Source organism: Saccopteryx leptura, chromosome 1, assembly GCF_036850995.1.
Source record: "Saccopteryx leptura isolate mSacLep1 chromosome 1, mSacLep1_pri_phased_curated, whole genome shotgun sequence".
In the NCBI taxonomy this organism is placed as follows: Eukaryota; Metazoa; Chordata; class Mammalia; order Chiroptera; family Emballonuridae; genus Saccopteryx; species Saccopteryx leptura.
The window spans coordinates 242941797-242953962 of record NC_089503.1 but is presented as its reverse complement, the minus strand read 5'-3'; the positions used below and the strand labels follow the sequence as shown (position 1 = coordinate 242953962).

General features: G+C 43.6%; 1 protein-coding gene across 1 annotated transcript in view; it reads left to right on the top strand.

The window, feature by feature from the left end:
• EPHX2 (epoxide hydrolase 2) overlaps positions 1-12166 on the top strand; it is a 79752-nt gene that overhangs the window by 56993 nt on the left and 10593 nt on the right. The window contains exon 13 of the mRNA XM_066341691.1: positions 11025-11096. Within this exon, the coding sequence (XP_066197788.1) occupies positions 11025-11096 (72 nt within the window). The remainder of the gene's footprint in view (positions 1-11024; positions 11097-12166) is intronic.

Sequence of the window (12166 nt, the reverse complement as noted above, 5' to 3'; positions counted from 1 at the left end):
GACTTTCAGTAGAATAGGAACCAAGTCTTCTTTGAATGTTTGATAAAATTCGCTGGTATAGCCGTCAGGGCCTGGACTTTTATTTTTGGGGAGGTTTTTAATGGTTTTTTCTATTTCTTCTCTACTAATAGGTCTGTTTAGGCTTTCTGCTTCTTCTTGACTCAGTCTAGGAAGGTTGTATTGTTCTAGGTATTTATCCATGGGAAAGGCAATTTTAAATAGTAGTGGAGAGAGAAGGTTTCACCTGGCTGAAGGGCACCTGGATGTCCACAAGTGATCTTTCTTCCTCACAGTGTTGATTTCCAATTCCTCTGACACCCTATCCCTTAGGCAGCAGGGATAGCTGGTGACTTGTTACAGCCTTTATTTTGTAGGTAATTTACGCTTGCTACCTAAAAAAAAGTACTAAGTTGTGTAAACTAAAATGTCACCTGCCCCCTTCATTCATTGAGAGCTAGCTACTAGGAATAGTTTGGTATTTCCCATTTTTAAAGAATATGCTTTTAAGTAAGTGTGTGTACATGAGTGTATAAATAATTTTTTTAAACACTTTTAAAAAATGTTTTATTTATTGATTTTTGAGAGGAGGAGAGAGAGCAAGGTGGTGGTCAGAGGGGGGCTGGGAGGAACAGGAAGCATCAACTCGTAGTTGCTTGTGGTGCCTGGGCAAACCTGGGGCCTCAAACTGTGACCTCAGCATTTCAGATCAACACCATATCCATTGTGCTACCACAGGTCAGGCTTAAAAGTTTTATTTATTAATTTTTTTTTTTTTTTTTTTTTAGAGAGAGAGGAAAAGAGAAGCATCAAATTTTGTTGTTTCATTTATCTATTCATTGATTGATTCCTGTATAGGCTCTGACCAGAGAATTGAACCTACAACCTTGGTATATTGGGATGATGATGCTCTACCCCAGGGGCAGTCAACCTTTTTATACCTACCGCCCACTTTTGTATCTCTGTTAGTAGTAAAATTTTCTAACTGCCCACCGGTTCCACAGTAATGGTGATTTATAAAGTAGGGAAGTAACTTTACTTTATAAAATTTATAAAGCAGAGTTACAGCAAGTTAAAGCATATAATAATAATTACTTACCAAGTACTTTATGTCGGATTTTCGCTAAGTTTGGCAGAATAAATCTTTATAAAACAATTTACTATAGTTAAATCTATCTTTTTATTTATACTTTGGTTGCTCCGCTACCACCCACCATGAAAGCTGGAACGCCCACTAGTGAGCGGTAGGGACCAGGTTGACTACCACTGCTCTAACCAATTGAGCTACCTGGTCAGGGCTATCATGCATTTTTATTTTTAAGTGAGAGGAGGAGAGATAGTGAGACAGACTCCCACATGTGCCCTGACTGGGATTCACTTGGCAACCCCTGTTTGGGGCCAATGCTCAAATCAAATGAGCTATCCTCAGAACTTGAAGCTGATGCTTGGAGCAACCGAGCTGTCTTCAGTGGACAGAGGCACCTGACATCTAGGCAGAAAGAGAAAACTATTTACTACTCTCGGCAGCTGGGCCAGGCAGGCAGGAGAGAGATGAGGCCTCAGTGCCTGGGCCAAGGTTTGAACCCATGGAGCTACTGGCAGTGGGAAAGGAAAAGGGAGAGAAGGGGGGAAGGGGAGGGGGAGAAGCAGATGGTTGCTTCTCATGTGTACCCTGACCGGGAATCGAACCCAGGACATTCATATGCTAGGTCAATGCTCTACCCATTGAGCAAACCAGCCAGGGTTCATAAATTTCAATATAAATTGAACATTCTACTTTTTTATTTAAAAGATCTTAGTTTTTCCTGTCAGCACATATAGATTTACCTCATTTCTTTTAGTGATGCTTGATGCTTCATAACAAAGATAGCTCATGATTTATTTAACCAGTCCTCATTGAGGGACATGATTTTGATGGTTTTTCACAGCTGAATAATAGATTTGAAGAGCAAGCACCACCACGAGCTACCTTACACACCAGTCTTTATCATGGTTTTTGTTTTTGTGTCATCCCTGGAAGAAACCCTTGGCATTTCATTTTTGTTTTCTTAAATGGGTAGTGTTATGTTATAGTGAAAAGAACCAGCTACCATGGGATTTAAAGTCTGGGGTTCTCATTTCCAATCTGGCCACTTATAATCCATCTTCAAACAAGGTCACATTTCAACCTGAGTGTCTTCACCCTCAACATGGCCTTCCCAACTCAGGGCCATTGTGACTCACGGAAGAGTCCGCACGGGGACCGGTGTCAGTGCTGCAGGTCTTCACGTGGCCCCGCCGAGCCTGGCCTCCTCTCTCTCCTGCCTGCCTGGCCCCGCTGCCGAGAGCAGTAAATAGTTTTCTCTTTCTGCCTAGATGTCAGGTGCCTCTGTCCACCGGCATCCTCAACTCCAGGGGCAACCACCCCAGCTGTATGTCCTGGCTTGTTTTGAGATAACTGCCCCAGAGTTTCAGAGGAATTCAAGTAATTGTCAAGGTATCCACAACGTGAGGCAGAGCTGCTGGCCGCAACCCCTGATTAGGGGGATGCGCCCAGTGGTGGGATTCAAATAATTTAACAACCAGTTCTCTGCCCTAATGACCATTTTAAGTATAAAAAAAGATATACTGAAAGGTAGTTTATTATTTTATGTATTTAATACTTAAATAAGAACAGTAAAAGAGGTGCACAACACTAGATTATAAGAATGAGTTTTAAAATATTAATGAAAAAACATTAAATAATACCTGACAAAAGGAGATGTTTTCTCTGAACATATGTACCCTGATTTATCAATGTTACCCCATCAAAATTAATTTAAAAAAAAACCTGACAAAAAAAAATACAACTTGTCACCCCCTGGTTGTTTGGCACTTTTTCTGTTTATGTTATATGTTTGTTTACTGAAGTAACAAGCACAAAGGAATTAAAATGTAGTATTTCATCAAAGGCATAGTGAGTTTTATGAAATGAATAAATAAATATTACAAGCATAATTCCATCAAATTTTTTTCACCTATGGATGGAATGAATATTACCAAGGGTGCTTAGAATATGCTGTTGCACAGATGAACATTAAAAAAGAGTAAGGAATGTAAATTTGTGATTTCCACATTGGGCAGCTGCCCACGTGCCTGGACTACCTTAGAGAGAACCCTGATTACAAATGCCATTTTAATAACCGGTTCACTGAACTCAACAAAAAATTATATATTGGTTGTGCCAAACCAGTGCAAACCTGCTTAATCCCACCACTGGACACGCCCATCTTCCCTCTGAGCCAGTGTCTGTGGTCTTAGCTGTAGAGGCATGAAAGTGGCCTGAGCTCACGCTTTGTGGGAGCTGCCATTTGATTTAAGCGGCTGTCTCCACTGGCTTAGCCATGGAACAATAGACTCAATTAAGGGCATCTTCATCTTGGAAAGAACAAAGGGGAGATTAAAGAGAAGGTCCACTGGGGTGGTGAAGAGGGAGGATGTCTCTGAGGATGTCTGAGTTGGAAATGGCGGCCAGCTATGGCCTCGCAGCTGTCGGAACCTCCCAGGCAAATGAGACGGTTGAGACCGCCACCCCTGCCAGCACTCAGGTAGAAAGTCTAAACAAACGTGGTCTTTATTGTACCTACTTTTCTGGGGCTCCACTGACAGTGACTTGGAAATGTGATGGGGAGTAAAATGAGGGGAGGCGTAAAGAGATGTCTGAGTGTTTGGATCCTGGGATCCTGGGAGCCTCTCCCGCCCAGCCCACCCATGGGTCAGCACACATATCGTCCTGCTGCTCTGTGGGCCCCATGAAACCCAGAGGTTAACCGTTTTGTTTTTCTTACCTACCCCTCAAATCAAGAAACTTTTTTTTTGTTTTTTGTGTTTTTTTTTTTGTATTTTTCTGAAGCTAGAAATGGGGAGAGACAGTCAGACAGACTCCCGCATGCGCCTGACCGGGATCCACCCGGCACGCCCACCAGGGGGCGATGCTCTGCCCCTCCGGGGCGTCGCTCTGCCGCGACCAGAGCCACTCCAGCGCCTGGGGCAGAGGCCAAGGAGCCATCCCAAGCACCGGGGCCATCTTTGCTCCAATGGAGCCTCGGCTGTGGGAAGGGAAGAGAGAGACAGAGAGGAAGGAGAGGGGGAGGGGTGGAGAAGCAAATGGGCGCTTCTCCTGTGTGCCCTGGCCGGGAATCGAACCCGGGACTTCTGCACGCCAGGCCGACGCTCTACCACTGAGCCAACCGGCCAGGGCAAGAAACTTTTTGAGGTAGTGGAGTAGTTTCCTAAGGCTGCCGTAACAAATGACCATAAACTTGGTAGCTTAAAACAACAGAAGTTTATTCTCTCACAGTTCTGGAGGCCAGCAATCCAAAACCAAGTGTTAGCAGGCTGGTTCCTTCTGGGGGCGCTGAGGGAGAATTTGTTCCATGCCTCTCTCCTAGCTTCTGTTGGTTTCCGAAAACCCTTGGTATTCCTTGACTTGGAGGTCCATTCCTCATCTTGAGATCCTGATTTAATTATATCCACCAATACCCTATTTTCAAATAAGGTTACATTCATAGGTACTGGGCATTTGTTCTTGGAATCACTATTCAAACCACTAGGGCAGTGGTTCTCAAAGTGTGTGCCAGGGTGCACTGGTGCGTCCTAGAAGATTTCCAGGTATGCCCTATGGTATTCCAGAGAAATATGTGCCTGTTGGGGACCAAAAAACCCCCAGGGTTTTTGGAGTTTAGATTTGGGGGGGAATAGAGGTGTGGGGAATTGGCTGTAAGCTGACAGTCTGCCCAACCCCTCACCTCACTTGCCTGATTAGGTTGCAAAAGGCTGTTAAGCTGTGGTGCTGGATTGTTTACACTACCCCCATGGGTCCCTGGAAAGACTGGAGGCAAGTTTCTTCTATCCTTTGTTTGGTGTAAAGTTAAGATGATATGTATGGTGGGAGTTTTCTGTACTCAACACAATTAAGAGTAAAAAGAGAGGAATTCTTCAATGTATTGACAAGGAAATGAGAGTTTGCCTTTCAAATATATGCCCAAACACTGAAGAAATCGCTAGGATACATCAAGCTTATGTTTCTCATAAACACAAGAATGAAAAAACTTAACATATTTGTGCCGGATCTGCCAAATTTACTAAATCTTACTAAGAATGTATCTATATATATAAAAAGATAACTTTTTAGTTTTTTTTATTTTTTGATCCTTTTTTTTACAAATTCTAAAAAGCATAACTCAAAAAATGTAACATAAAAATGTTTTTTAATGTCAGAATAAATTTAATTTTGTCATATTTATTTCATTTAATTACCATAAAAGCACACTTGGACTTTATATATTTTCTTTAATATTTGACTTAATTATTATAACATATTTCTCAGAAATTTGTATATAGTGCGCCTATAGTTATTTGTAGGATTTTAAATGTGCCCCACTTCAAAAAATTTGAGAACCACTGCACCAGGGTGAGGTATGATGATGCTGAGGTATGCATAAAAAATGTATTTCATCAAACACTACATTTTAATATTATTTATTTATTTATTCATTTTAGAGAGGAGAGAGAGAGAGAGAGAGAAAGGAGGAGCAGGAAGCATCAACTCCCACATGTGCCTTGACCAGGCAAGCCCAGGGTTTTGAATTGGCGACCTCAGTATTTCCAGGTCAACACTTTATCCACTGCGCCACCACAGGTCAGGCAAACACTACATTTTATTTATTGGTTTAAATTTTTTTTTTAATTTTAGAGAGAGAAAAAGAGAGAGGAAACATTGATTTGTTGTCCCACTTATTCATGCATTTATTGGTTGATTCTTGTATGTGCCCTGACCAGGGATCGAACCTGCAACCTTGGTGTATTGGGATGATACTAACTGACTGAGCTACCTGGCCAGGGCCTTGTTTATTGGTTTTAAAGTTAATTGTAATGATCAAACTGAGGAGTGTGACATGATATCCAGATGGATATGTGTATCAGATAGTGGAAAGATGTCTCAGGAGTAAGGGCAAACCTAGAGATACTGATCTATAAGCCATGGAAACCAAGGAGGAAAGAATTAGAACAGGGGTAGTCAACCTTTTTATACCTACCGCCCACTTTTGTATCTCTGCTAGTAGTAAAATTTTCTAACTGCCCACCAGTTCCACAGTAATGGTGATTTATAAAGTAGGGAAGTAACTTTACTTTATAAAATTTATAAAGCAGAGTTACAGCAAGTTAAAGCATATAATAATAATTACTTACCAAGTACTTTATGTCGGATTTTCACTAAGTTTGGCAGAATAAATCTTTATAAAACAACTTACTATAGTTAAATCTATCTTTTTATTTATACTTTGGTTGTTCCGCTACTGCCCACCATGAAAACTGGAACGCCCACTAGTGGACGGTAGGGACCAGGTTGACTACCACTAAATTAGAAGTTCCCTTCTTACTTTGAGTGTCTGTGAATTTAAGTTTAAAATAAAGAAGAGGGGGAGAGAAATAGGTCTGGTTAGTAAGAAAGGCCGAGAGATTCTGGTGAATTTTCCTAAACTTGGTTTCTTTTTTATTTATTTTTTTATTTTTCTGAAGTGAGAAGCAGGGAGGCAGAGAGACAGACTCCTGCATACACCCAACTGGGATCCACCCAGCATGCCACCAGGGGGCGATACCCTGCCCATCTGGGGTGTTGCTCTGCTGCAACTGGAGCCATTTTAGCCCCTGAGGCCGAGGCCATGGAGCCATCCTCAGCGCCCGGGCCAACTTTGCTCCAATGGAGCCTTGGCTGTGGAAGGGGAAGAGAGAGATAGAGAGAAAGGAGAGGGGAAGGGTGGAGAAACAGATGGACACTTCTCCTGTGTGCCCTGGCTGGGAATCAAACCCGAGACTTCCACAGGCCAGGCTGATGCTCTACCACTTAGCCAACCGGCCAGGGCCCATTCTTGGTTTTTTATTCTTTAAGTCATGCACACCATTTCTAAGTAGACTATTAGGAAATCTTTATTCTCAAACAACCTCACAGTACTCTGAGACAAAACTCCAGGATTCATAAAATTCCAAAGACTTTTTTTCTAGGAATTTCTTTTAGAATCTAGAACTTGCTTCAGTTTGCCTGCCCCAGGTGATAGCTTTTGGGTAATAGTAGATCAGATGCTTTCATTTGACTTTGTTCTGTAGATTAGTGCAAGGTTTTTCAGCTGCTGTTCTGTGGACCAATCTGCCACAAATTCATGTGGGCCCCACATCCTGATGTTGTATGAAGGTTATAGACCCAATGATCTTAGTTGAATTGGCTTATGCTCAGGGTGATTTCTGCCTTAGCAGTCCCTGAAATAATTCTATTTTCACACAGTCCCCAAGTGTAAAAGGTTGGAAACTCCTGGGTTAGTGCTTGGCTCTGCCTCAAGCTGGAGGTTAGTTACCTTGTTTGGTGGATATGAGCTTACAGTAGAGGGCAGGACTAGAAAAGCCACAACTCATGTGGCCATTTAGAAGATACTCCCTCCTAAGTCTTTATCTCATATTCCTTCCCCTTTTTCCTCTTTTGTTCTCTCTCTCCTCCCCATCCTTCTAGCCTTTGTTTGGGCACCTACAATTACCATGCTATGGCAATGGGAATAAAAATATGAAGAAAATATAGTGAGATATCCCTAAGAAATTCACAGGCTGGTGAGGGGGCCAGAATCCAAAGTAGGCAATTCTGACACAATTCGATAACTTTAAAGATCGAGATAATAATTCTGATGATGATAACGATAACCATTTACTGGCACCCCTCCTATATGTCAGGAATTGTAAGAAAATAAAACTCCCCATTTCATAGATGAGGAAACTGAGGCTCTGGAAGATTAAATTGCCCAGTTAATAACTTAGTACTGGGGCTTGAAACCGTGTTTGTTGGATTCCCAAGTCCATTGTTTAAGTCTGATGATTGGGAGCGCAAAGGGAGGAGCTCCAACCAGGTGGGCAGACAGGAACCTTTACATTGATCTGTAGGACTTAAACATAGGGCAGCACCTCGTATAAATTATGGCTGTCAGATGGCATTAGCAGGGCACACAACTAGAATACAAACATTATTAGAGCCTCCCCTGTCTGGCCCTGACCAGTGTTCTCATTTTCCCTGACGCCCTGATGTACTTCCATGTGGGTGCACAGACTTACAGTATTTCCCTTTTAGCTCCCATTGATTTTCTATTGACCCATTTGGTCTCTGTTTGCTCTTTTAAGGACCATTTGAGGGCCAAAGCCCTGTCCAGACCTCTGGGCCTGCGCAGATGCCTCCACACTCTGAGATACATCCTTGAGCTCATGAACAGCAGTGGTTTCTGGGTTGGGGGCAGCTCTCAAAAAATAAGAGCGATGACATGCTGGGCAGATCAGCGGTGGGGTGAGGGGTTGGCTTACATTGATCACTGTCCTCCCAGAGCTATTTCTTGCCTCAGCATTCATCACGCAGCAGAGGGCCATGATCGATTCTCCATCATAATTGAATCTTACAGTTGTGAGGGGATTGTAATTAATGCACCAACATTACTTTCCTCAGAAAATCTTGAACTGTGGTTCCAGCACTGTCTGATGACAGATGTTTCCTTTGCTGTGGTGCTGGCATCTCGTAGATCCAGAGCTCTTGTGATTTGCAGTGTGCAGAACAAATAAGATGCGGTGGAGAAGGGCTTCTTCCAGGGTGTGGGATGGAGGGCCACTGGTCACTAGAACGCTTTCTCTGCCTGGCTTCTAGGACCCTCCTCTCTGGGAACATTGCCAGGAGGAGAGGAACAAACATTTGGTCTACCTCTAGTCTGCCCGGGATCAGTCACAGAGAATCCTGGGAATAAGATGAGTGGATGCTTCCCTGCTGTCTGGGTGCTCCAAGGAGGGCACAGTAAAGGCTCTGTGGGAGCCAAGAGTAGTATTTTATTGTGCTGGGGGATGGCAGAACTTCATGGAGAAGGCAGTGTTTGGGGAAGGTGTTGAAGGTTTCTTGAAGCCAAACTGAGGGATATAGGTCCTCTTGGTGGAAGTTACAGTATATTAAATCAGGGAGGTGGGAGAGCAGGGGTCCCCTTCAGAAAACACTGTGCAGTTCAATTCAGTTGTTACCTGGGTGAGCAGTTGGAAAAGAAGAGGAAAGAATAGATTGGCACTTTGCTATAGACTGAATGTTTCTGCCACTGCCCCCACCCTGCAAATTCGTATCTTAAAATCCTAACCTCTGATGTGATGTTAATAGGAAGTAGGCCCTTTGGAAGATGATTGGCTCTTGAGGGTGGAGCCCTCATAAATGGATGTAGTGCCCTTATAAGAAAGACTCCAGATAGCCCCCTGCCCCTTCCACCATGTGAGGACACATTGTGAGGACACATGAGAAGATGCCGTCTATGGACCAGGAAGCGGGCTCTCACCATGAATCTGCTGGTGCCCTGACCTCGCACATCCCAGCCTCCAGACTGGGAGAAACAAATGTCTGTGTTGATAAGCCACACGATTTGTGGTTCTGTAATAGCAGCTGGAGTGGTCTAAGGCAATGGTCCCCAACCTTTTTTGGGCCATGGACTGGTTTAATGTCAGAAAATATTTTCACGGACAGGCCTTTAGGGTGGGACGGATAAATGTATCACGTGACCGAGACAAGTATCAAGAGTGAGTCTTAGACGGATGTAACAGGGAATCTGGTCATTTTTTAAAAATAAAACATTGTTCAGACTTAAATATAAATAAAACGGAAATAATGTAAGTTATTTATTCTTTCTCTGCGGACCGGTACCAAATGGCTCACGGACCGGTACTGGTCTGTGGCCCGGGGATTGGGGACCACTGGTCTAAGACACACTGTCACACTCTTACTCAGTTTCTTTCCATAACACTGGTCCCCTCAGGCACTGTGCTGAGGAAACCTCTTTATTTCTGAGCAGTTGCCCCTGGTGAACCCATGCCTCAGGGACAGCTGACTTTCTTGATACTGATTCTATAACAGCTTTCTGCTCCAAGGGTTTTCAATTCCTAGAAAAGATAGATTGGATTAAAATTTCCCTTTTATGTCCTAAAAATCATGGAACCAGGAGTCCTGAGCACCAGTAGATTAGAATCCCCTGATGGAGCCCAAAGCCTCTTGCCACCTGCCTCCCTGTTCTTGTGTCTGGAAATGCTCCAGGATGGGGAATTTAGGAAGGGAAGAGGGTGGGAGATGAATCCAGACCCTTCGTTTCCAGTGAGAATCTCTTTCCCAGCCCCCGGAGTGTACGTCCCAGTGCCTCGGATGATCTGCTGCAGTCCACATCCAGCCACCGCCCCCACCCTCAGGACCTCTGTTTTGTATGTTAGCATCTCTTAGACCAGTTTTCCTGGAAGTTGCCAGAGAACCATGTGTAGATGAGGCACTTAAATGTAATGAGGCTCCCGTGAGGCAAAAGTCCTGGGAATTTACTAGCACAAGGGATGTGTGTCTCATAAAAATTGCTTCTCATATGTGCCTTGACTGGGCAAGCCCAGGGTTTTGATATGGTGACCTTAGCATTCCAGGTTGACACTTTATCCACTGCACCACCACAGGTCAGGGGGATGTGTGTCTCTTTAACAAGGAAACCTTGCTGCCTTGTCCTTGGGAGACAATCCATGGGCAATGTGATGGTCTGTAATAATTTAGGTGCCAATCGAAGGAGATGGTTTTGAAGTTTCCACAGCAAAATGAGATGCCAAGGCTCCATTGGAGCAAAGTTGGCCCAGACACTGAGGACGGCTCCATGGCCTCTGCCTCAAGTGCTAGAATGGCTCCAGTTGTAATGGAACAACACCCCAGATGGGCAGAAACATTGCCCCCTAGTGGGCTTGCCGGTGGATCCTGGTGGGGCACATGCGGGAGTCTGTCTCTCTGCCTCCCTGCTTCACACTTCAGAAAAATACACACACACAAAAAATGTGTTTCAGTATGAAAATGACCACGCCACGAATACACTTTTAATGAAATTTGGGTCAGATGGGACAGCAGTTGGGGGCTTCTTGCTCTCAGTCAGATCGGGGAGGAGATGGCGTCCAAGATTTTGGCAGAGTCTGTCATTTTGTTCTCTCTGTTGTTTCAGGGAGTGGCCGAGGCTGAACTGGAAGAGAACCTGAATCGGACTTTCAAAAGCTTTTTCAAAGCAAGTGATGAGGTGAGGAGCACAGGGTGGGAGGGTGGGAGGGCAGCTGGGTGGCAGGGAGGGGGAGCTACGGAGGGCAGAGTTCTCTGGATGGGGGAGGGGACTGGAGTGCCTGGGAAGGAGCAAGCTGGCCCTCTTTTCTCTTGTAGTCAGGGTGATTGGCATCCTCCCTCCGCTGGTCACGTTAGTGGGGAAGGTTCACATCCTCACTGCCACACTCCAGTACGGTTTTGAAACTAAAATCAAAGGATGATTATAATAGTGACAGCTGAGAAATGATAGCATTTTTACCTTACCAATTTAGCATGCATCAAAGTCTGAAATTAATTTATAATTATTTGTTATATATTTGCTATATATTATAATTTGTTATATATTATATACTAATTTATAACTACTTGTTATAATCCCTTTAAGGGAATGGGGGAGGGCTGGCACAGGAATAGGTTAAGGGCTGAAGTGTGGTAAGAAGAGAATGAGGTTCCAAGGACTCTGAGAAGTCAAGTGGGAAAGCTAAAAGCTGTTCCATTCATAATTTCAGGTTATCTCTAACCCTTTTCTTGAACAACCAGACTTGCTTATAATGGTTTACCTCTGTAACCCACACCCACCCTCCTGTCTTAGGTGTTAGTAGTCACTGTCATTACTGTTGTTTTCACATGATGGTGCCTGCTTAGACTTTCCTGTGTTTGCCACTTTCTCTGCTGATCACTTCTAGCATCTCACTCTTTGCTATATTGAGTTCAATTGCTTTCTGTCTAAAGGATTTCCTTTGTAATTTTCTCAAGAGTCTGTTAGTAGTAAACTCATAAATTTTTTTGGCTTGAAAATGTCTTTTTTAAATGTTAATTTTATTGATTTTAGAGAGAGAGGAAAGGAGAGAGAGAGGCGGAAACATCGATCTGTTCCTGTATGTGCCCGGCCAGGGAATCAAACTGGCAACCTCTGCGTTTCAGGATAATGCTCTATCCAACCAAGTTATCTGGCCAAGGCTGAAAATGTCTTTATTTTGCTTTCAATCTTGAAGAATAGTTTGAGTATGGAATTCTAGGCTGACAATGTTTTTTCTTATAAAGGTTCCT